Source organism: Phyllobates terribilis, unplaced genomic scaffold, assembly GCF_046119375.1.
Source record: "Phyllobates terribilis strain yellow unplaced genomic scaffold, ASM4611937v1 Scaffold_11__3_contigs__length_659146591, whole genome shotgun sequence".
Taxonomy (NCBI): Eukaryota; Metazoa; Chordata; class Amphibia; order Anura; family Dendrobatidae; genus Phyllobates; species Phyllobates terribilis.
This window is the reverse complement of record NW_027362771.1, coordinates 549,642,056-549,664,182: the sequence shown is the minus strand read 5'-3', so window position 1 is coordinate 549,664,182 and position 22,127 is coordinate 549,642,056. Positions and strand designations below refer to the sequence as shown.

Below are 22,127 nucleotides of genomic sequence, written 5' to 3'. Positions count from 1 at the left end.
CACGACTCGAATTGCTGGTCTCTGGCGGTCGCACATGTGCCATACACTCCGGTTACACAGGACTTTGGGAGTGTGGTTGTTAGGATTCTGTGAATATTTACTAAATGTATTTAGTGGGACAATTCCCTTTAATGGATGTATAGGCCGACCTGCAATACTACACACAACCTTTGGGCAGGTGAGGCGCTGTTTTTGGGAGGAGGCTGCTAAAATTTATGTAACTATTATTATTTATATTATCTTCAACCAATGTAACTAGAAAATAAGTTTAGATGGGACCCAAACCTATATCACTCCTCAGGTTATATGTGCACAGGGCCTGTGATCGATAAATGTGATTGGACTGTATCTGTGTAATCATGAATTGTCTCTGTTCTCTCTCCCCTCCGTCTGGTTCTCCTCCTCTGTTCTTCTTGTGTAACATCCGTCCTTCTTTCTTCCCATCCCCGATTCCCTTCCCTAGTGTGGGGTTATGGCTTCCTATGTGTCACCGTCATTTCTCTCTGCTCCCTCCTGGGGGCCGGCGTGGTTCCCTTCATGAAGAAAGCCTGTTACAAGCGTCTCCTCCTCTTCTTCATTGCTCTCGCCATTGGGACCCTCTATTCCAACGCTCTCTTTCAGCTCATCCCCGAGGTATGGGGGGCTGCGTGTGATCCTGAGACTGTGTGTGGTCCGGTGCATGTGATTGGGAAAGCAGATATCCACTTTTTACAACATTTACAATCCACATGGGGGCATGGGGGGGGACACTTTTCTTATATTTGGTTTTGCTCCTACAGTTTTGTCAAGTTTTCTTCTCCATTCACAGCAAAAGTAAATCTCCTGATGACTTGTCTATTATAGTTCCCGTTCATATCAATGGTATCTGTGCAATTCAGGACAAGAAATGGTCTAATCGCTCTTCAATCCTCCTCATTTGCTCCAGTCCCCCCCTCTAATAATTTGGAATTCCTCCATAGGGTGTATGAAAATGGGATTTCTGAATTAGGCAAAACTTGAACCCCTGGGTACTAATGAAACTTTTACCAGGCCCCCACCTACTGTACCCTTCTATATAGCAGGGGCCCGGGTGCCTCTGATATCTTAGCACCCATACGTAAAAGCCCTTTATGCACCTTTGTTAGAACAAAGAATAACATAGTCTATTATGCTATCCTATACAGCCAGAATATAGGTATGGGGAACAAGAAAATTGGTGCCTCAGACAATTAACCTGTGTTTTTTTAGGTCCGTTTTTGTTGCTTATTCTAAATCTGCCCTTATTTTTCTTCCATCAGCTCTAGTTAATAAGATAAGATGTGATCTGCCCAGGAACAGGGTGTGATCTGCCCAGGAACAGGGTGTGAACCACCCACCAGAGAAATGGAGAATCCTCCGCTGGGCCCTGGCTTCTTCTTCAGGAGAGCTGATAGTGCAAACCTTGCAGCTGCTATGGGGCTCTTGAGTGGAGGAGAATTAAATACTCTGGTCGGCCCAATGTTTTTCAGTCTGATGCTGCCCAGGAATATAGGAAAAAAAATCCCCAAATCATATGTAGGCAACAGTACATTATCGCAAAAAGTAGAGCTGCAACAAAACAACGAATGACCTATTCTGATTCAGAGGACTGAATATACCTAAAATCAAGCTGAATACCTGAGGCACCAAAACCTCTTTTTTTTCTCATTTGTTCCCCATCCCAGCCCCACTAAGGCGAAAAGGGCATTCTCCTGTAATCTCTTGGGTCTATATATAAGTTTGGCTTAAGTGATGACTGGTGACTCCCTTCTAGAATGACAGCCAGCTGGCTTTTTGGGTGAGATCTCCCCTTCTTCAAGACCCTTTAGAACCATCCAGTAGTTAAGTATTGCTTTAGATGTGAATGGAGAATTAAAACCCTGTGTTATTCCATACATTGTGCAGGTTTATCTAAAATTATGTTAAAAATGTTTAGAAATAAGGTTTCTGGTAAGATAACCAGTGCCTTTCCAGCTACTTGGGAGTTGTAGTCTTGGCTGGAAAAGCACAGATGGCTTACCTCTGGACGTGTTCTCCTTTTTTGGAGGGGGACATCTAGGTAATTGCTCCAATGGCACTCCCAATATGTTACTATGGAAGGCGCTACTGTCGGCACAACTTGCGTATGGTTTCCCTCATTGCCTCTGTACATCCTGGATATGTCTTAGGCAGCATTAATGACCTGTATAGCTAATGGCGTAAGATATTACTGCAACTATACTGGTCTTAACAGCCAACGTATGTTCCCGAATCGCACTCTGACCATGGAAGTATCGCACATAGTGCAGCCGCCTCACTGTGGGATTTGAGTTACAAGCTCAGGGGGGAGGGGGGTACCGAGGTCACATGGATCAGTAGCGCCCCTTACAGTTCACATTCCTACACTATATACCCCCTGTGGCCGGTCTGTTGTATTCTCATCTGGTATTGGGTAGATGCCTTTTATTCAAGGTGGCTGTGTTGTGCGGGATTGGGCCTCATTCAGACATCTGTTTTTCAAGGCTAGAAAATATATACATATATATCTCAAAAAAATAAAGGGAACACTCAAAAAACACATCCTAGATCTGAATGAATGAAATATTCTCATTGAATACTTTGTTCTGTACAAAGTTGAATGTGCTGACAACAAAATCACACAAAAATCATCAATGGAAATCACATTTATTAACCAATGGAGGCCTGGATTTGGAGTCACCCCCAAAATTAAAGTGGAAAAACACACTACAGGCTGATCCAACTTTGATGTAATGTCCTTAAAACAAGTCAAAATGAGGCTCAGTATTGTGTGTGGCCTCCACGTGCCTGTATGACCTCCCTACAACGCCTGGGCATGCTCCTGATGAGGCTGAGTATTGTGTGGCCTCCACGTGCCTGTATGACCTCCCTACAACGCCTGGGCATGCTCCTGATGAGGCTGAGTATTGTGTGGCCTCCACGTGCCTGTATGACCTCCCTACAACGCCTGGGCATGCTCCTGATGAGGTTGCGGATGGTCTCCTGTGGGATCTCCTCCAGGATGGCACATCAATGCGAGCTGTGGCAAGAAGGTTTGCTGTGTCTGTCAGCGTAGTGTCCAGAGGCTGGAGGCGCTACCAGGAGACAGGCCATTACACCAGGAGACGTGGAGGGGGCCGTAGGAGGGCAACAACCCAGCAGCAGGACCGCTACCTCCGCCTTTGTGCAAGGAGGAATAGGAGGAGCACTGCCAGAGCCCTGCAAAATGACCTCCAGCAGGCCACAAATGTGCAAGTGTCTACAGAAACGATTAGAAACCGACTCCATGAGGGTGGTATGAGGGCCGACGTCCACAGATGGGGGTTGTGCGCACAGCTCAACACCGTGCAGGACACTTGGCATTTGCCACAGAACACCAGGGTTGGCAAAGTCGCCACTGGCGCCCTGTGCTCCTCACAGATGAAAGCAGGTTCACACTGAGCACATGTGACAGACGTGACAGAGTCTGGAGACGCCGTGGAGAGCGATCTGCTGCCTGCTACATCCTTCAGCATGACCGGTTTGGTGGTTGGTCAGTAATGGTGTGGGGTGGCAATTTCCATGTGCTCGCCAGAGGTAGCCTGACTGCCATTAGGTACTGAGATGAGATCCTCAGACCCCTTGTGAGACCATATGTTGGTGCGGTTGGCCCTGGGTTCCTCCTAATGCAGGACAATGCCAGACCTCATGTGGCTGGAGTGTGTCAGCAGTTCCTGCAAGATGAAGGTATTGAAGCTATGGACTGGCCCGCCCGTTCCCCAGACCTGAATCCGATTGAGCACATCTGGGACATCATGTCTCGCTCCATCTACCAACGTCACGTTGCGCCACAGACTGTCCTGGAGTTGGCGGATGCTTTAGTCCAGGTCTGGGAGGAGATCCCACAGGAGACCATCCGCAACCTCATCCGGAGCATGCCCAGGCGTTGTAGGGAGGTCATACAGGCACGTGGAGGCCACACACAATACTGAGCCTCATTTTGACTTGTTTTAAGGACATTACATCAAAGTTGGATCAGCCTGTAGTGTGTTTTTCCACTTTAATTTTGGGGGTGACTCCAAATCCAGGCCTCCATTGGATATAGATATATATATATATATATTTTATATTATTTTATATATCTCTTATTTGGACGCATGGTCTGCATAGAATAAATGTGAACAGCAGCTCGATAGACTATAAGGCTGGTATAGATATTAATTAAAAAAAATACTATTATAAATATATATTATCTTAAAAATTGCTGCTTATTTTTGTACACAAAAATGCAGCATATTACAGTTCCAGCCGGACATGCAGTGTGTGGGATTTATGTAAATCTCATGGCTGCAATGTTAAAATAATATTATTAATAATAAATAGTATTTTCAAGCTGACCATCTTGTGCAATTTTGAAAACAGCCAACTTGTCACTTTCTCTTGTTTTCCAAAAATATGTGCTTTATCTGCAGAATCCCCAAACAATGAGGGGAAATCCGCAGATAAAATGTGTTTTTTTTTATTTTTTTTTTTTATTTTTATTTTTATTACATTTCCAGAGCGGGATAAACTCCTGCCATAGGCACATTAGTTTGAGAAGTTTTATCCAAAGTTAAGTAACAAATGTCCAAAGCAAAGTAGTTTTACCTATAACATGACGTACAAAAAAAAATAAAAATTGAAATAATAAAAAAAAAAAAAAACAAACAAAAAAATCGTATGTAGCCTAACTTGACTAATTAATGCAGAAGAAAAAAATCTTCATAGTCAAAAATGCACAGTGCGAACTTGGCTTAATGGGTATGTGTTCGATCAATGAAACCCAGGAGTCTGAATGAGGCCAAAGTGGACGCCATACATGGTGTTGCGTGGGGCTGTAGTGAATGATGGAGCTGGGGGCGGGTGTGCGGTTACATGGTAGATGAGGGTGCTGCCGCGTAGTTGGCTGGGTGTGCAGGGCACCTATACTATATAATGACTTCTCTTATCCGATACCAGGATCTCTCTCCATCCTGCTCTTCTGTAACAGAGAATCGGTTGCCCATTGCTTATATAGCGCCGACATACAGTGGGCACGGAAAGTATTCAGACCCCTTTACATTTTTCACTCTGTTTCATTGCAGCCATTTGGTAAATTCTTCTAAAGTTCATTTTGTTTTTATTATTAAAGTACACTCTGCACCCCATCCTGACTGAAAACAGAAATGTAGAAATTGTTGCAAATTTATTAAAAAAGAAAAACTGAAATATCACATGGTCATAAGTATTCAGACCCTTTGCTCAGACACTCATATTTAAGTCACATGCTGTCCATTTCCTTGTGATCCTCCTTGAGATGGTTCTACTCCTTCATTGGAGTCCAGCTGTGTTTAATTAAACTGATAGGACTTGATTTGGAAAGGCACATACCTGTCTATATAAGACCTCACAGCTCACAGTGCATGTCAGACCAAGTGCGAATCATGAGCTCAAAGGAACTGCCCAAGGAGCTCAGACAGAATTGTGGCAAGGCACAGATCTGGCCAAGGTTATAAAAGAATTTCTGCATTACTCAAGGTTCCTAAGAGCCCAGTGGCCTCCATAATCCTTAAATGGAAGAAGTTTGGGACCACCAGAAGTCTTCCTAGACCTGGCCGTCCAGCTAAACTGAACAATTATGGGAGAAGAGCCTTGGTGAGAGAGGTAAAGAAGAACCCCAAGATCACTGTGGCTGAGCTCCAGAGGTGCAGTAGGGAGATGGGAGAAAGTTCCACAAAGGCAACTATCACTGCAGCCCTCCACCAGTCAGGCCTTTTTTTCAGCAGAGTGGCCCGATGGAAGCCTCTTCTCAGTGCAAGACATATGAAAGCCCGCATAGTGTTTGCTCAAAAACACATGAAGGACTCCCAGACTATGAGAAATAAGATTCTCTGGTCTGATGAGACGAAGATAGAACTTTTTGGTGATAATTCTAAGCAGTATGTGTGGAGAAAACCAGGCACTGCTTATCACCTGCCCAATACAATCCCAACAGGGAAACATGGTGGTGGCAGCATCATACTATGGGGGTGTTTTTCAGCTGCAGGGACAGGACGACTGGTTGCAATTGAAGGAAACATGAATGCGGCCAAGTACAGAGATATCCTGGGTGAAAACCTCTTCCAGATTGCTCTGGACCTCAGACTTGGCTGAAGGTTCACCTTCCAACAAGACAATGTCCCTAAGCACACAGCTAAAATAACAAAGGAGTGGCTTCAGAACAACTCTGTGACCATTCTTGACTGGCCCAGCCAGAGTCCTGACCTAAACCCAATTGAGCATCTCTGGAAAGACCTGAAAATGGCTGTCCACCAACGTTCACCATCCAACCTGACGGAACTGGAGAGGATCTGCAAGGAAGAATGGCAGAGGATCCCCAAATCCGGGTGTGAAAAACTTGTTGCATCATTCCCAAGAAGACTCATGGCTGTACTAGCTCAAAAGGTGCTTCTACTCAATACTGAGCAAAGGGTCTGAATACTTATGACCATGTGACATTTCAGTTTTTCTTTTTTAATAAATTTGCAAAAATTTCTACATTTGTGTTCAGTCAAGATGGGGTGCAGAGTGTACTTTAATGAGAAAAAAATGAACTTTTTAGAATTTACCAAATGGCTGCAATGAAACAAAGAGTGAAAAATTTAAAGGGGTCTGAATACTTTCCGTACCCGCTGTATTCTGCAGCGCTGTACACAGCTCTCATCCTTCATGTCAGTCCGCTGGCGGCAGATACACAGGCGGGAGAGGCAGGAATATCAGCGACTCCTAACCAATCACAGTATACAGACCGTTCCAATAGTAACGTATTAGGGAGTTGCTATTTAAGCAATCTCATAATGGACACTGCAATAAGGCTATGAAAATGTTTTCTTTTTTTTGTTTTCCCCCTTCCCATTCTTTATCTGGATCCCTCCCGCCACTGACCCTCTTATTTCTTACTGTACTGCAGGCATTCGGCTTTAACCCGCAGGAGGCCTCCTACATCTCCACCTCCACCGTCATCTTCGGAGGGTTTTATCTTTTCTTTTTTACTGAAAAGGTCCTGAAGATGCTTCTGAAGCAGAAACATGAGGTAACGTGACGGCGGCCGTGCAGCGTTTAGTGGCGGTCTGCTAATTAATTTCTGTGGGCTGTTGTCATGGTTACGGTCGGGAGTATTGTTACCGGGGTTCTAACCGACGGCAAGAAAAGCGATCGCTGCTGATGAGGATGGTGAAATAATTATCAAAAGTAATGAAATATACTTCATTTTTTCTTTTTCGCTAATTGGATCACCATTTTTATGGAGAAACGTGTGTGTGTGTGTGTGTGTGTGTGTGTGTGTGTGTGTGTATAATAAAAAAAAAATAAAAAAATATATACACACACACACACACACACACACACACACACACACACACACACACACACACACACACACACACACACACACGTTCCTGGGTATTAGGGGCATCTGTCTCCTTTTGTGTAGGGTTGTATGATTCCGAGCATTGTGTCCATTAGGTGACTATATCTGGGGCATAATGGCGAACTGAGGAAATTGCATAACTAGCTATTCCCTAATTATCAGACTGGTCACTTTTAGATGCTGGAAATTTCCTTCTCTCTGTATTAGTTCTGCGGATCATAAGCAAATGATTTGATGATTTATAAAGCCTTCATTACAAAGGGGCATCAATTTGGGATTCTCTACCCCTGCTCTGCTGTTAGACCGAGCAATACTAATGGTAACATTGAATTTGGGAATTGCTGCTGCTGCATTTTCCCAGTAAATTACATTTTTATTTATATTTTATTTTTAGGAATTTTTCAGATTTGGCCAAGTCTAAAATTTCCGCAATACAATTCCAGAAAAAATGGCAGCCACCTGACCACCGTCTTTCTGGATTTTTTAAAAAAATGAAGACCATGAGCGTTGAAATAAAACGCATTATTCTTACCTGACTATTTTTGCCATGACCCAGCTTCCCCCGTCCTCCATGTGGGTCTTCAGGCAATGAGGGCCACATGGCAATGTGGCAGGTTATGCATCGCCCACATTGGGCCTCCGCATCGGAAGAACCAAAATCCATGCGGAGGAACAGGTAGCAGACAAATCTGGCGCGTTTTAGTCTGTTTACTAAATATATTCCAGTATTGCTAAGTCTGCTCTAATGTTTTACAGCATGGCTTCATCCCTGGCATCACCAAGAGTTAGCTGATCTGTAGACTAATTTCTGGTATCAAACCCCACTGGTCTAAGATAACTAAAGAAGTAAAACTTCTGTAGTCATCTCCTGTGTCTGCTTTCCTGCCTGTTTGTAGTCACCATTGATGTGTCTGAATCATGACTGCTGCTGTCAATCACTGGCTGCAGTGGTGGCACATTGACATCATGGTGCTAATTGCTGCAGCCAGTGATTGGCAGCAGTAGTCACACGTCATTGATGGAGCCGGGTGACCGGTGAGGGACTAGGGAAGAGTAAGCACAGGAGATTGGTAAGTTTGTTACTTTCTTTTAATATTTTAGACTATTGTAGTAAATTTTTATACAAATATGTATAATAATAATTTTGGAAACCCCACCCATTATCGTTAATTATTTCCACTATAACTGGGGGGGGTCAATGGTGCCCTAAATTTACAATATTGCGGGGTTAAAGTACTTGCAGTCTAGCAGGAAAAGATCATATCTCCTGCTATAAGCTACAGCTGGGAACCCTGGGGAGAAGGCTGAATTGATTTATTACCTCTTCTTCTATTTTACCCTCTACGTAGGACTCATTGAATAGGGAATATAGCCGTATTGGCGCCGCCAATGCTTCTGCTTGATCTGGCAATCTAATGATTGCTGGTTATCTTGGTGACCTTGCAGAGCTGATCTGGGTATGCTGTCGGTGACATTTGCGATTTGGAAGGGGCTTCTTTTCCCCTGTATCTGGGGCTCCTATGGATACCCCAGTTAAAATGGAAAAGAGAATTTAAAAAAAAAAAAAAAAAAAAAAAGTGATGGCTATATCTCGCACGATGCTGGTTTATAAATGATTTATTCCTTCTCGCCCTCCCTCAGCATGGACACAGTCATTATACAGCTGACACCAATAAGAGGGACGCTGAGGAAGGGGTGACAGAGAAGCTACAGAACGGCGACTTGGATCACATTATTCCTCCACCAGGGGGCAGCGAGTCTGACCTCCGCCAACACCTGGGTGATGAGAAGGTGGTGGTGGGGTCCCTGGCCGTACAGGTTGGTTATAAATCGCTGCCATTCACGGTGTTCATCCCTTATGATGATGTACGTGCCTTACATGTCATCTCCTGATGCAGGACCTCCCCGGGCAGCAGAGCTCTTGTTACTGGCTCAAAGGGATCCGGTATTCTGACATCGGCACGCTCGCCTGGATGATCACCCTCAGCGACGGACTCCATAATTTCATAGACGGGTTGGCCATCGGAGCCTCCTTTACAGTGTCTGTCTTCCAAGGCGTCAGCACATCCATTGCCATCCTGTGTGAGGAGTTCCCCCATGAACTCGGTATGTTGCCTAATGCAAAGCAAAACGTCCTATATGTGGGATGTCTGCTGTCGTGTGCTAGCACTTAAAGGGGTATTCTGAATGGATGACAGAATGCAAGTGATGACTAAAGTCTGAGCGAAACGATTCCTAGGACCCTAGTTCTGTGGCCACTGGACAAAAGCCTTGCAAACCTCTTGATTGGCTGGCCTACAGAGACCTAATTTGCTCATCGCGGCTAATCCTCTTGATTAGCCGGCTAATCAAGAGGAGCTAGTAATGCAGGTGGTTTGTAGGTTTTCCATCCAGCGGCTACAAAATACCCACTTGGCCGCCGGACCAGAAACCAGCAAATTTATTCTCTAATAATCTGCATGTAATTGGCTCCCTCTAGTGGATGCTGCAAGAAACGAGAATTGTATCTTTTGACTCTAGGGCTGTGCAGGGGATTTGGAGCTTTGTATCGGGAAAATAAAGTTCTAATTGCTATAACAATATATGGGGGAAATTTTTGTTACGATCACACCTGATGACGCACCCCTCCATATAACCAGCTGCTAGAATAGGTCCTGGCACACAGAAAATACACAACAGCCAATTCATTAATTTCTATCCTATCCTGAATATGGAGTGCCATGTGCTACAAAATAATAAGTTATCAGACGCTAAATGTCATCCGTTCATTTTCTTATTCTAACAGACCATTAGTGCCAGGTATGCCGGAGGGAAAAAAGTTATTGTAGTGAAGTGATGATGCACAATTGTATATTTATGTCCATGAACTTTGGAAATAAACTACACGGGTCACAGGAGGGTATTATTTATAGGCTGCTTACTGGCGCCCCCTGCTGTTTGTGGATTTAACCCGCTCCCATGTTGTGTTGCAGGCGACTTTGTCATTCTGCTGAATGCCGGGATGAGCATTCCCCAGGCTCTCTTCTTTAACTTCTTGTCCGCCTGCTGCTGCTACCTCGGCCTGGCTTTCGGGATCCTTGCCGGTAGCCATTTCTCTTCTAACTGGATCTTTGGTTTAGCCGGAGGAATGTTTCTCTACATCGCTCTTGCCGATATGGTGAGTAAAAAAAACAGATAAGGCACTGTTCACACTAAATGTGCATTTATACTAGCTGATTTATAATAAACATGCGCTCCTAGGTATGGTGGGTGCACTTTTTTTTTTTTTCTTTTATGTATCATTTAAGAAGCACCGCAGACTACCCTTTCCTTGACTTTATACCGGTCATGTTTTCGTCAGAAGAAACCCTTGGCAGTGGCCGACCGGTTCAGTGCACCTTCCCACCCGAATATTGGAATTGCAACACCAAGAAAAAAAGTCATGGAATTTATGGAAATCGCAAGATGGACCAAAGAGTTAATGATCTGCATGTTATTTAAAAAAAAAAAAAAAAAAAAAAAAAAGAACATAATTTTCAATACCTCTTCAATTTATTCAGTATGGAGTAATAGCGGCACTTAGGAATGTTCTGACATGATGATTGCACTTGGGCTCGTAAATCATCAAGATCCGCTGCTGGCAGCTCTTGTGCAATGGCCGACCAATGACGTCCCAGATGCGCTCGACGGGAAACAAGTCTGGAGACGCTGAAGGCCATGTTGACAAGTTTAGGCCATGCAAGTTGCACAGAGTAGCACAAGAAACATGTGGCCTGGTGCTGTCGCATTGAAAGAGTCACAGGAACGTTTTTTTCATGTTCCCCCGTGAAGGCCTCTTCATGGTGTTGTCCACATGGTCTCCAAGTCATCCTAGACAAAATCACTGAAGAGGATAGACCTTCGTTCCCATCTTGCTCTGTCCCATGATGGCATTTGAGAGTGGTGGTGTGAGGTCAATGGATCACCTGTAGCCAGACGTCTGGCTCGTAGCCCAATGTCATACCGCCTTCTGATGGTTTGTGTAGACCACGTTTGACACCTTTAGGCTCGGTATGTGATGTTTAATTTCACTTACAATACAGAATGGATCACTGGGCATTATACTTCAGATCTTACCTGGCCATGTCATGAAGAAGGAACATTACGCTGGTCCTACTTCCGGGATTATGGTGTGGGGTGGTATAGCTTGGGTTGGCTGGACACCTCTAATCTTCATTCCAGATACCATGTTGTTAAGTGTTGCATTGCTTTGGTGGTGGCACCTGTGCTTGCTTTGAGAGCCACTTTTTCCTGAGACTCTTTCTAGCCTTTCCACCATGTGTGCTCTTACAGTAAAGAGTCCATAGTCTCACTGCTCTTACAGTAAAGAATCCATAGTCTCACTGCTCTTACAGTAAAGAGTCCATAGTCTCACTGCTCTTACAGTAAAGAGTCCATAGTCTCACTGCTCTTACAGTAAAGAATCCATAGTCTCACTGCTCTTACAGTAAAGAATCCATAGTCTCACTGCTCTTACAGTAAAGAGTCCATAGTCTCACTGCTCTTACAGTAAAGAATCCATAGTCTCACTGCTCTTACAGTAAAGTCTGCAATTTTATTTATAAACCCTCTAGATGTAGAGGATGCCCCCTTGTCACTGTCACAGGCCTAAGTGTCAAAAGATTATTAAAAAGATCTCTGTACTGTCCCTTCATATATTTGTACATTGTAATAAGATCTCCCCTAAGCCTTCCTTTTTCCAAACTGAATAACCCCCGAGTCTGATAATCTGTCTTGGTATTTCAGTTCACCCATTCTCTTAATAACCTTGGTTGCTCTTCTCGTCGCCTGCTTCAGTTCAGCTATGACCTTCTTACACACTGGTATTTTGGGTTCCTTCATATTCTGTTTTTTTCCATTTTTATCTTCTTAAATGTTCTTGCGTGGTTCCTATAATCTTCTTGCTTTGTAGGTTATTCTGCAAGTGTATGTTAATATTCGGGTGACCAAGGAGATTAAAGACAGAGACCTCATGTAACGTGAGCTGAAATGAGATGCATCTCCTATTGTTCTCCAGACTCCTTGGTATAGTCCTTATAGTTATGGAGAGGTAAAGTTTCTCCTCCTCTTCTAAATGTTTTTTTTTTTCTTTTCTCTTCTCTCTGCTCCAGTTCCCGGAGATGAATGAAGTGAGTAAAGAGGATGAGGAAGGAGGACGCCCCCTCACTGCGTTCCTCATACAGAACGCCGGACTGCTCACAGGGTTCTCCATCATGCTGCTACTGACCACGTTCTCCGGTCAGATCCAGCTGGGATAGGCCGAAGAAGGTGACTCGCGATTCATACAGCCTCTCCACAGCGGACCAAGGAAGAGCATTGTGCAGCAGTGTTAATCCGGTGTACCAGAAGAGACTCCCTACGATGTGCATACAATGCTGCCATTTCATTACCAAGTGAAGAGGACCTTCTTGCTACGTACAGGGTGGCTGTTCCACCTCTGGGGTGGCAATCTTGGACTTCAGGGATTACTGCTGATTTTTCTTCCTAACTGTGATTTGATTTTGAGGCCTGTACGAAATCCGTTACCAACAAAAACCAGTAATTTGCTTGCTCTCGATTTGCATCTTTCTCTGTCGTGGAGATGTGAGGACTCTGTTTTTAAAACATTTATCTTATCATATTGATAAGTGGATTATACCTCTCCTTAGAAGAAAAAGAGATGGACCAAACCAAGTGTATAAAAAGCCGTTCAGAACACTAGTTCATTGCTGCATTACTGTAACCGTTCTCTTAATCTGGCGGCATTTGATGAACTGACCAAGAGCTGCTGATTTCGAAAACGGTCCCATCCTGACCGGACCTGATGTATCGCCCGCCGCTGCTGTCTTGACACCTAAATAGTGTTTGCTATATTTTGAATTATAAGGAAGAAGATAACTAAGTCTTGGTGACCATGACTGCGCAGAGGCCATGCTACATTTTGAGCTTTCTCTATGGCCCTGTAGAGGGCAGTAGCACAGTGATGTAATAGCACAGTTGTAGGGATAGTCCTGTGCTGGGGTAGGTTTGCACATTGTGGTATTTGTGTGAATTTTTTTATTAATAGTTGTGCTGATAAGGGCTGTAGTATTAGTGAATGCTGAGGGTGAACGGGTGCGCCACTACAGCTACTATAGTCTGGTGCGCCACTACAGCTACTATAGTCTGGTGCGCCACTACAGCTACTATAGTCTGGTGCGCCACTACAGCTACTATAGTCTGGTGCTTCCTTACTGTACTGCCATCATTCCTCATCCAAAATGCTTCTTGAAAAAAAAAAATATATATATATATATATATATATATATATATATATATATATATATATATATATATATATATATATATATATATATATATATATATATATATATATATATATATATATATATATATATATATATATATATATATATATATATAAAAATATTTTAAAGGAATTGTCCACCAGTTTTATTTTTCATTTTCTGAGCCCACTTTAAAAACAACCCACCCCTATCACCTATTCGATTGCCACTTGTTCCTCGCTTCCTCTTCGAGCAGGGGACATCGCTGATTGACAGTCAAGTGTCCGATGCCAACCAAGCTAGAAGAGCAAGCGAAATGAGATCGACAGGGGGAGGTAAAATAGGTTGATATAATTCTCTCACATGGACCCATTCTAATTTATTTTTTAAATAGAGTAGTGGGCAAACCCTTTTTTCAGTTGCATCTGATGACCTGATCATGATTGCCATTTGCAGTACAGCAAGGGAGAAGATGGCAGCCATTGTTTGGTCTCTTCTTCCTCCAAAACTCCCATCTCAGGTTCTGACAATAAAATATTTAATTGCACCGTCTGTGTTCTTTAGTCATTTCTCCAAGACACACTTGCTAGGCTATGTACTCCCTTTTATGACCTTGGGGTTCTGACATCTGGAACCTCATAGAAAGTGAATGCAGTATTAAATCTAAGTTTTCCCCTGCCGTACGCTTCTAGCCACCTAGATGTGTAGGGAACTAAAGCCAGACCAGACCCATTTGCTTGATATGGGACCTGCTGCAGTTCCCTTGCATAGCGTGTGACCGGGATGCTGTTGTGCAGGGAGAGAGATCCCTACATCCCTTTCATCCTCAGGATTAGATTTGACCAATGATTTAAGGCCACCATGATCCAAAAGTGATGATCTAGCGATGCCAGCACTGCGTCCCCTCGTTTTTCAGATCGGTAGTGTCAGATGTTAGATTTCTACTGAACATTAAGTTATGGCAGTTCCTAGCAATATGCTATAACTTTATAAAATTGCACCTGTGACAGATTTAAAGCTGCAATCCATCCTTGTCAGTGATTGGGGTAGGTTGCTGCCTAAAAAAAATAAAAATTACCTCAAAAAATCCTCTTCATTCTTAATGGAAGGAATTTTTTATACGACTTTCTGCTTGTTGCTTAGGTTGCCAGCCACCCCTGCAGTCTGAGGTGGTCGGTCTCTTAAGGAAAGAGCCAAGCAAGTGCTGCTTCACAGCTGGCTGGATCGGGTCACGTTCACAGCCTTTGTGATCCTCTGAAGTTGGTGAGGCAAGGCTGCCACTCGGGAGCTTTTCTTCCTGCTATCATGCCTCTTACCAATCCCAGCTTATAACAGTCATCTCTACTTCTACAGTACACAGCCTCTTGTGAACACAAGAGGAGAGGGGTTTACAGGAACTTTATCACCCCCCAATCACCATTCTCATTTTGTTAGTGATCTCTACTCCAGTGCAGACTCCAGTGCTTCCGCAGCAGAGATCCAGAGGCTTTTCTTCTTGGTATCACCCTCTTGCTAACCTTTGCTTGTTACTGCCATCTCTCCCACTGCACAGCCTCCAGTGAACCCCTAGGAAGAGGACACATGAACTTCATTTTGTAACCCCTATTACCTATTGCAGCCTGTTTCCTCTGCTCCTGTACAGCCTCCGGTGACCCCCTAGGGGGTGACACAAAGCCTTTTCTTCATGTCATTACAAATTCTTGTCTATTCCACTGAACTTCAATCAGTGAGCCCTGGGGAATACATGAAACTTTATATCCCCCGCGCTTAGTGCTCAGGGAGGATTTCTATTATCATCTATTTTTTTTATTTTTATATTATACTTTTGCCATTTTATTTTTGGCTACTACATGGTAGAAAGGATTAGCAGTTGCAAATATAAATAAGGCCCCTCCAACTAATCAAAACATTTGGAGACTCTGAGACACAAAGGATAGAGAGAGATGGATATATAGAGTCACCCCCAAAATTAAAGTGGAAAAACACACTCCAGGCTGATCCAACTTTGATGTAATTTCCTTAAAACAAGTTAAAATGAGTCTCGGTATTGTGTGTGGCCTCAACGTGCCTGTATGACCTCCCTACAACGCCTGGGCATGCTCTTGATGAGGTTGCGGATGGTCTCCTGTGGGATCTCCTCCCAGACCTGGACTAAAGCATCCGCCAACTCCTGGACAGTCTGTTGGTGGACGGAGTGAGATATGATGTCCCAGATGTGCTCAATTGGATTCTGGTCTGGGGAATGGGCGGGCCAGTCCATAGCTTCAATGCCTTCATCTTGCAGGAACTGCTGACACACTCCAGCCACATGAGGTCTGGCATTGTCCTGCATTAGGAGGAACCCAGGGCCAACCGCACCAGCATATGGTCTCACAAGGGGTCTGAGGATCTCATCTTGGTACCTAATGGCAGTCAGGCTACCTCTGGCGAGCACATGGAGGGCTGTGCCCTCCAAAGAAATGCCACCCCACACCATTACTGACCCACTGCCAAACGGGTCATGCTGAAGGATGTTGCAGGCAGCAGATCACTCTCCACGGCGTCTCCAGACTCTGTCACGTCTGTCACATGTGCTCAGTGTGAACCTGCTTTCATCTGTGAAGAGCACCAGTGGCGACTTTGCCAATCCTGGTGTTCTGTGGCAAATGCAAAGTGTCCTGCACGGTGTTGGGCTGTGAGCACAACCCCCATCTGTGGACATCAGGCCCTCATACAACCCTCATGGAGTCGGTTTCTAACTGTGCAGACACATGCACATTTGTGGCCTGCTGGAGGTCATTTTGCAGGGCTCTGGCAGTGCTCCTCCTGTTCCTCCTTGCACAAAGGCGGAGGTAGCGGTCCTGCTGCTGGGTTGTTGCCCTCCTACGGTCCCCTCCATGTCTCCTGGTGTACTGGCCTGTCTCCTGGTAGCGCCTCCAGCCTCTGGACACTACGCTGACAGACACAGCAAACCTTCTTGCCACAGCTCGCATTGATGTGCCATCCTGGATGAGCTGCACTACCTGAGCAGCTTCTGTGGGTTGTAGACTCCATCTCATGCTACCACTATTGTCTATTCCATTTGTACAACAGCATGTGAAATTGATTGTCAATCAGTGTTGCTTCCTAAGTGGACAGTTTGATTTCACAGAAGTTTGATTTACTTGGAGTTATATTCTGTTGTTTAAGTGTTCCCTTTATTTTTTTGAGGTGTGTGTGTGTGTGTGTGTGTGTGTATGTATATATACACACACACACACACACACACACACACACACACTTGTGCTCAAAAAATTTACATACCCCGGCAGAATGTTTCCCTCCTTGGCCTTGTTTCAGAGAATATGAATGATAACAAAAAAAACTTTCTCCACTCATGGTTATTGGTTGGGTGAAGCCATTTATTGTCAAACTACTGTGTTTTCTCTTTTTAGATCTTACTGACAACCAAAAACATCCAAATGACCCTGATCAAAAGTTCACATACCCCAGTTCTTAATACTGTGTATTACCCCCTCTAATATCAATGACAGCAAGTCAAATTATATCTGGCAGTGGACTGTAGGCTTTCAGGAGCTTAAATTGCCTTCAGCCCTGGCCAGGCCACACAGAAGGAAGCTAACATGGAAAATTTTAATTAATTTATCTCCCACTACGGAGAGGACTACAAGTACCTGAGAACACTGAACCAGAGTAGTTAATTCTGGTCATCCGCAACAAAAGTACGGCAAAATCTGGCAACAGAATCAGAGATAGGAAGGGCAGTTAATGACAGATGTCACAGTACCCCTCCCCTCTTACGAGGGCTCGATTTATCATGAAAGGATTGATGGAAAATTTTGATCAGTTTGTCGGCATTGAGGTTACTAGCCGACACCTATGATCTTTCCTCTGGCCCATAACCCTTCCAAAGAATGAGGTATTGAAGATATGTCTTACAAACCACGAATCAAGGATCTTTTGTACCTTGTATTCAAGAATGCCCCTGACCAAGATGGGAGGAGGATTATTGATAGGGGGTACAGGCGAACAGTATATCTTGAGTAGGGATTTATGGAATACATTGGGCATATGGAAAGAACAAGGGAGTTTGAAACTGAAGGTTACAATGTTGATGACCTTGATAATTTCATATGGACTGATAAATTTGAGCCCTAGCTTACCAGAGGGAACCTTAAGTTTAATATTTCTGGTGAATAACCACACCTTGTCCCCAACCACCAAAACAAGGTCCATCAGAGTATCTTCTGCAGAAGAAGCCTGTTTGGTCACCCCTTTTTCTGATCTCAGACCAGATTAGTTTCAGTTTGCCTATGGATTTTCCAACTTCAGGGATGTCCAATTCGGAATTCGAAAAGGAACCAAAGTGAGGGCGACATCCTAGATTGCAGAAAAACAGGGAGGTCTCCATAGATTCTTGATACTGATTGTTTATAGTGAATTTGGCTAAAGGCAGATATTCCACCCTGTCAAACTGATGGTCAGAGGTATAACACTGATAAACTGCTCAAGTGTCTGATTAGCACGTTCAGTCTGACCATTGGACTCTAGGTTGTAGGCAGAAGAAAAGGACAAATCTATTTTGATCTTGTCACAAAACGCCCTCCAGAATTTGGAAACCAACTGAATTCTTATATTGGAAACAATATTTTCTGGAATCCCATGTAGACATACAATATTTTTAATAAACAATTTAATGTTTGATAGTTAGGCAACCCAGGTACAAAATGACTTGTTTACTAAACCTGTCAACAACTACCCAAATAGCAGTCTTTCCTTCTGAGGGTGGGAGGTCAGTAGTAAAATCCATGGAGAGGTGTGTCTAAGAACTCTTTGGAGTTTGTAAGGACTGGAGGAGTCCAACTGGATGGGTATGGAGCCCAACTGGACTGGTATGGAGCGTTTTGGGTCGGGCACAAATCTCCCAAGTGAGCTCATATTCCTTACAGTATTGAACTAAAGTAGGCCACCAAAAATACCTGGTCACAAGCCAAAGAGTGTTATTAATCCCAGGGAGGCCTACAAGAACTGAGTCATGAAATTCTGTAGAACTCGCAGATGGAACTGAGGAAGAACAAACAATTTTTGGGTGGGAATATTGTCATGGGCTAACTCTACAAATCTCCTCTCCAGACCTACAGATCTCCTCTACGAGATATAGGGAAACAGAAGACACCACTATACCTTCGGCAAGAATAAGAACTGGTTCAGAGTCCTCTGGCTGAGATGGACAGAAACTATGGGATAGTGTATCGATCTTTATATTCTTAGGACCCGGTCTAAATGTCACAACAAAATCAAATTTTGAAAACAACAAAGCTCATCTAGCTTTCCTAGGGTTGAGTCTTTTAGCTGATCCTAAATAGATCATATTTGGGTGGTTAGTGATAATCGTGAATCTGTTTGGCACCTTTGAGAAAGTGGCGCTATTCCTCGAAGGCCCACCTAATTGCCAACTATTCACAATTACCGATGTCCTATTTCCCTTCGGCAGAATAAGATTTAGTGAAAAGAAGGCACACAGACAAAGTTGAGTAAGAGACGAGGTACCTTGCGATAGCACCGTTCCAACTCCAACCACAGAGTAATCAACATAACAAGTGAATATATCAGATCGACCACCACATATTGACCACTTATATCTCTGAATATGTCATTAAAAACATTTTGAAACACAGCTGGTGCATAATTTAGCACAAAAGGTATCATCAGATACTCATACTGTCCCTCAGGTTTGTTAAATGGTGGCTCCCAACAGCTGGTTGTAGAGATGGGGGATGAGTGGCAGAGGATACTGATTTTTTACAGTAATTGAGACAAGTTCCCCATAGTCAATACATGATAAAAAAGATGGTGGTCTCAGACCAACAAAAAAGAAACCTGTGCTCCCTGGTGACGTGAACGGTCTGATTAATAAGTTTTGCAGACTTTCTGATGTCTGGACCAGAAAGAATATATATTTTACCCTTGGAGAGACGCGAGTTAGGTCCCAGATCAATGGGACAACCATAATCTCTGTGTTGGGGTGATTTTGCAAAGTCTTTAAAATACTTTAGGTAAACTATTGGGTATGGCTTTACACAGATTCACAGATAAAGACATAGATTTATTCTGACACTCCGGATTCCAGCAAATAATATTACCCTGGTGCCAGTGAATAACCGGGTTATGGGGACGTAACCAAGGCATGTCCAAGGCGACAGATGTGGACAGGTCTTCAAGGACAAAAAACGAGATAGGTTCATAACGTAATGTACCAACAAGCAGGGACACCTCCTTAGTGACGTAATTCACAACGCTCTGTGTGAGTGGTGTATCATCAAGGACAGTCACTTTTATAGGAAAACGTAATTTTAGTAAGGGTAAACCAAAATCCTTTGTCACCTTGACGTCAACAAAATTTGCTGCAGAGCCACAATTAAGAAAAGGCCTGAAGCCGCCTAAAGTCCAGTACGAAACCGATGGCGAAGGGCCTGGTCATTCCACTTTGAGCCTGCGCAAAGGGCCTGGTCATTCCACTTTGAGCCTATGGTCCAGCGCCGAAACTCCGAACAGTAATCCTCAACAAGACATCGCCCCTGACGGAGATTAGTTCATTTCCTTTCTGAAAAGCCACTCGGTCAGGGTCGTCGTATAGGAGCCCTAATGTTTCCAAAAATTAATTAACTGTGGTGAACTCTGGAGCGTACGGAGGAAGTGGAAAAGGCCCAAAGCTGAGGGTCATCCTGTAGCAAGGAGATGATGAGTCCCACACGCTGGTTCTCAAAACCAGACGAATGTGGGCAGAGCATGAATTACAGGAGACAGCTCTCCCTAAAAGAAAAAAAAAATTCCTACGGTCACCTGAAAATCTGTCAGGCTGGTTTAAAAAAAATCAAGGAAGGTGCTGCAGAGGCTTCTACTTGGGCGGTTTCATGCTGCTGAAACCACCCTGCAAGATCCTGGACTAAGTCTAGCATGTGATCCACCACCGATTAGAGGGGATCCATGGGACAGCTCTAAAGAGGGCTACCACAAACAGGCTTGGCACTAGCTTCTCTGTTGTCCACATCCCAGGGGTTGCCCTCGTCTTCACCCTTTAACCCCTACACAGGGATCTTAACATGAATCCCTAGGCTGGGGCCACGGAGTTAGCTGCCGTTCGGTTAAGTAGCATAGTCCGGTAGCTGGGTCAGAACGAGGAGGGCAGTACAGGGACAAAATCACAAGTCAGGAGGGAAGTCAAAAAATGAGCAGCGGTCAAAAATAAAGAATGTCTACAGGGAGTTAAGAAGGACATTGAGATGTTCTTTAGGAGCCAGTCAAATTATAACTGGCAATGGACTGCAGGCTTTCAGGAGCTTAAATAGCCTGCGGCCCTGCCCAAGCCACACAGAAGGAAGCAAACACTGAAAGATTAACTCCTAATCTCCCAGTACGAACAGAACTACAAGTACCTAAGAACATAGGGCAGCCCGTTGGCTCAGTGGTTAGCACTGTACTATGTATAGGGCAGCAAGGTGGCTCAGTGGTTAGCACGGTACTATGTATAGGGCAGCACGGTGGCTCAGCGGTAAGCACTGTACTATGTATAGGGCAGCACGGTGGCTCAGCGGTTAGCACTGTACTATGTATAGGGCAGAACGGTGGCTCAGCGGTTAGCACTGTACTATGTATAGGGCAGAACGGTGGCTCAGCGGTTAGCACTGTACTATGTATAGGGCAGAACGGTGGCTCAGCGGTTAGCACTGTACTATGTATAGGGCAGAACGGTGGCTCAGCGGTTAGCACTGTACTATGTATAGGGCAGAACGGTGGCTCAGTGGTTAGCACTGGGGTCCCAGGTTCAAATCTCAACAAGGACAACATCTGCAAGGAGTCCCTGTATTTGTGTGGGTTTCCTCCGGATTCTCCGGTTTCCTCCTACACTCCAAAGACATCTAGATTGTGAGCCCCAATGGGGACAGTGATGATGACATCTGTAAAGCGCTGTGGAATTAATGGCGCAATATCAGTAAAATAAATAAAACACGGAACCAGAGTAATCGCCTCACGTCGTCCACAAGATTTTTTCTCCTATTTTTCAGTACATTAGATAACAAAATGAATGGCGTCATTCAAAACTACAGCTCGCCCCACAAAAAAAAACAAATCCTCATATGTTGATGGAAAAAAAAAGTTATGGCTTATCGAAGAAACGGAGTAAAAACGCAAAAGAGAAAAAGATGGCTCCAGCATGAAGGGCTTAATATAAGGACTATTTTTAGGGGGTCTGTTCTGAATTCTGAAGTTAAGTTTGGGATCTTGTAAGGGGGCTGCGCTGAGGTTTGCTGTTACTATAGAGGTTCGGATAGAGCAGCTGTCCCTAGCAACCAATCAGATTGTAGCTTCTATTTTCCCAGCTCTAGTTAACACTTGAAAGAAGAGATCTGATTGGTTAGTTCCGATAGTGGACGCGACCTCAGCTTTCTGACCGCAGCGTGGCG

General features: G+C 44.1%; 1 protein-coding gene across 2 annotated transcripts in view; it reads left to right on the top strand.

The window, feature by feature from the left end:
- Window positions 1-12,968, top strand: part of SLC39A14 (solute carrier family 39 member 14) — a 53,402-nt gene extending 40,434 nt beyond the window's left edge. The window contains exons 5-10 of one of the 2 annotated variants that reach the window (XM_073654042.1): window positions 464-633; window positions 6,941-7,063; window positions 9,041-9,217; window positions 9,298-9,505; window positions 10,372-10,556; window positions 12,529-12,968. In XM_073654042.1, the coding sequence (XP_073510143.1) occupies window positions 464-633; window positions 6,941-7,063; window positions 9,041-9,217; window positions 9,298-9,505; window positions 10,372-10,556; window positions 12,529-12,675 (1,010 nt within the window). In that variant the 3' untranslated portion in view covers window positions 12,676-12,968. The remainder of the gene's footprint in view (window positions 1-463; window positions 634-6,940; window positions 7,064-9,040; window positions 9,218-9,297; window positions 9,506-10,371; window positions 10,557-12,528) is intronic. The other variant, XM_073654041.1, reaches the window with a different exon arrangement.
- The last annotated feature ends 9,159 nt before the right edge of the window (window positions 12,969-22,127 follow it).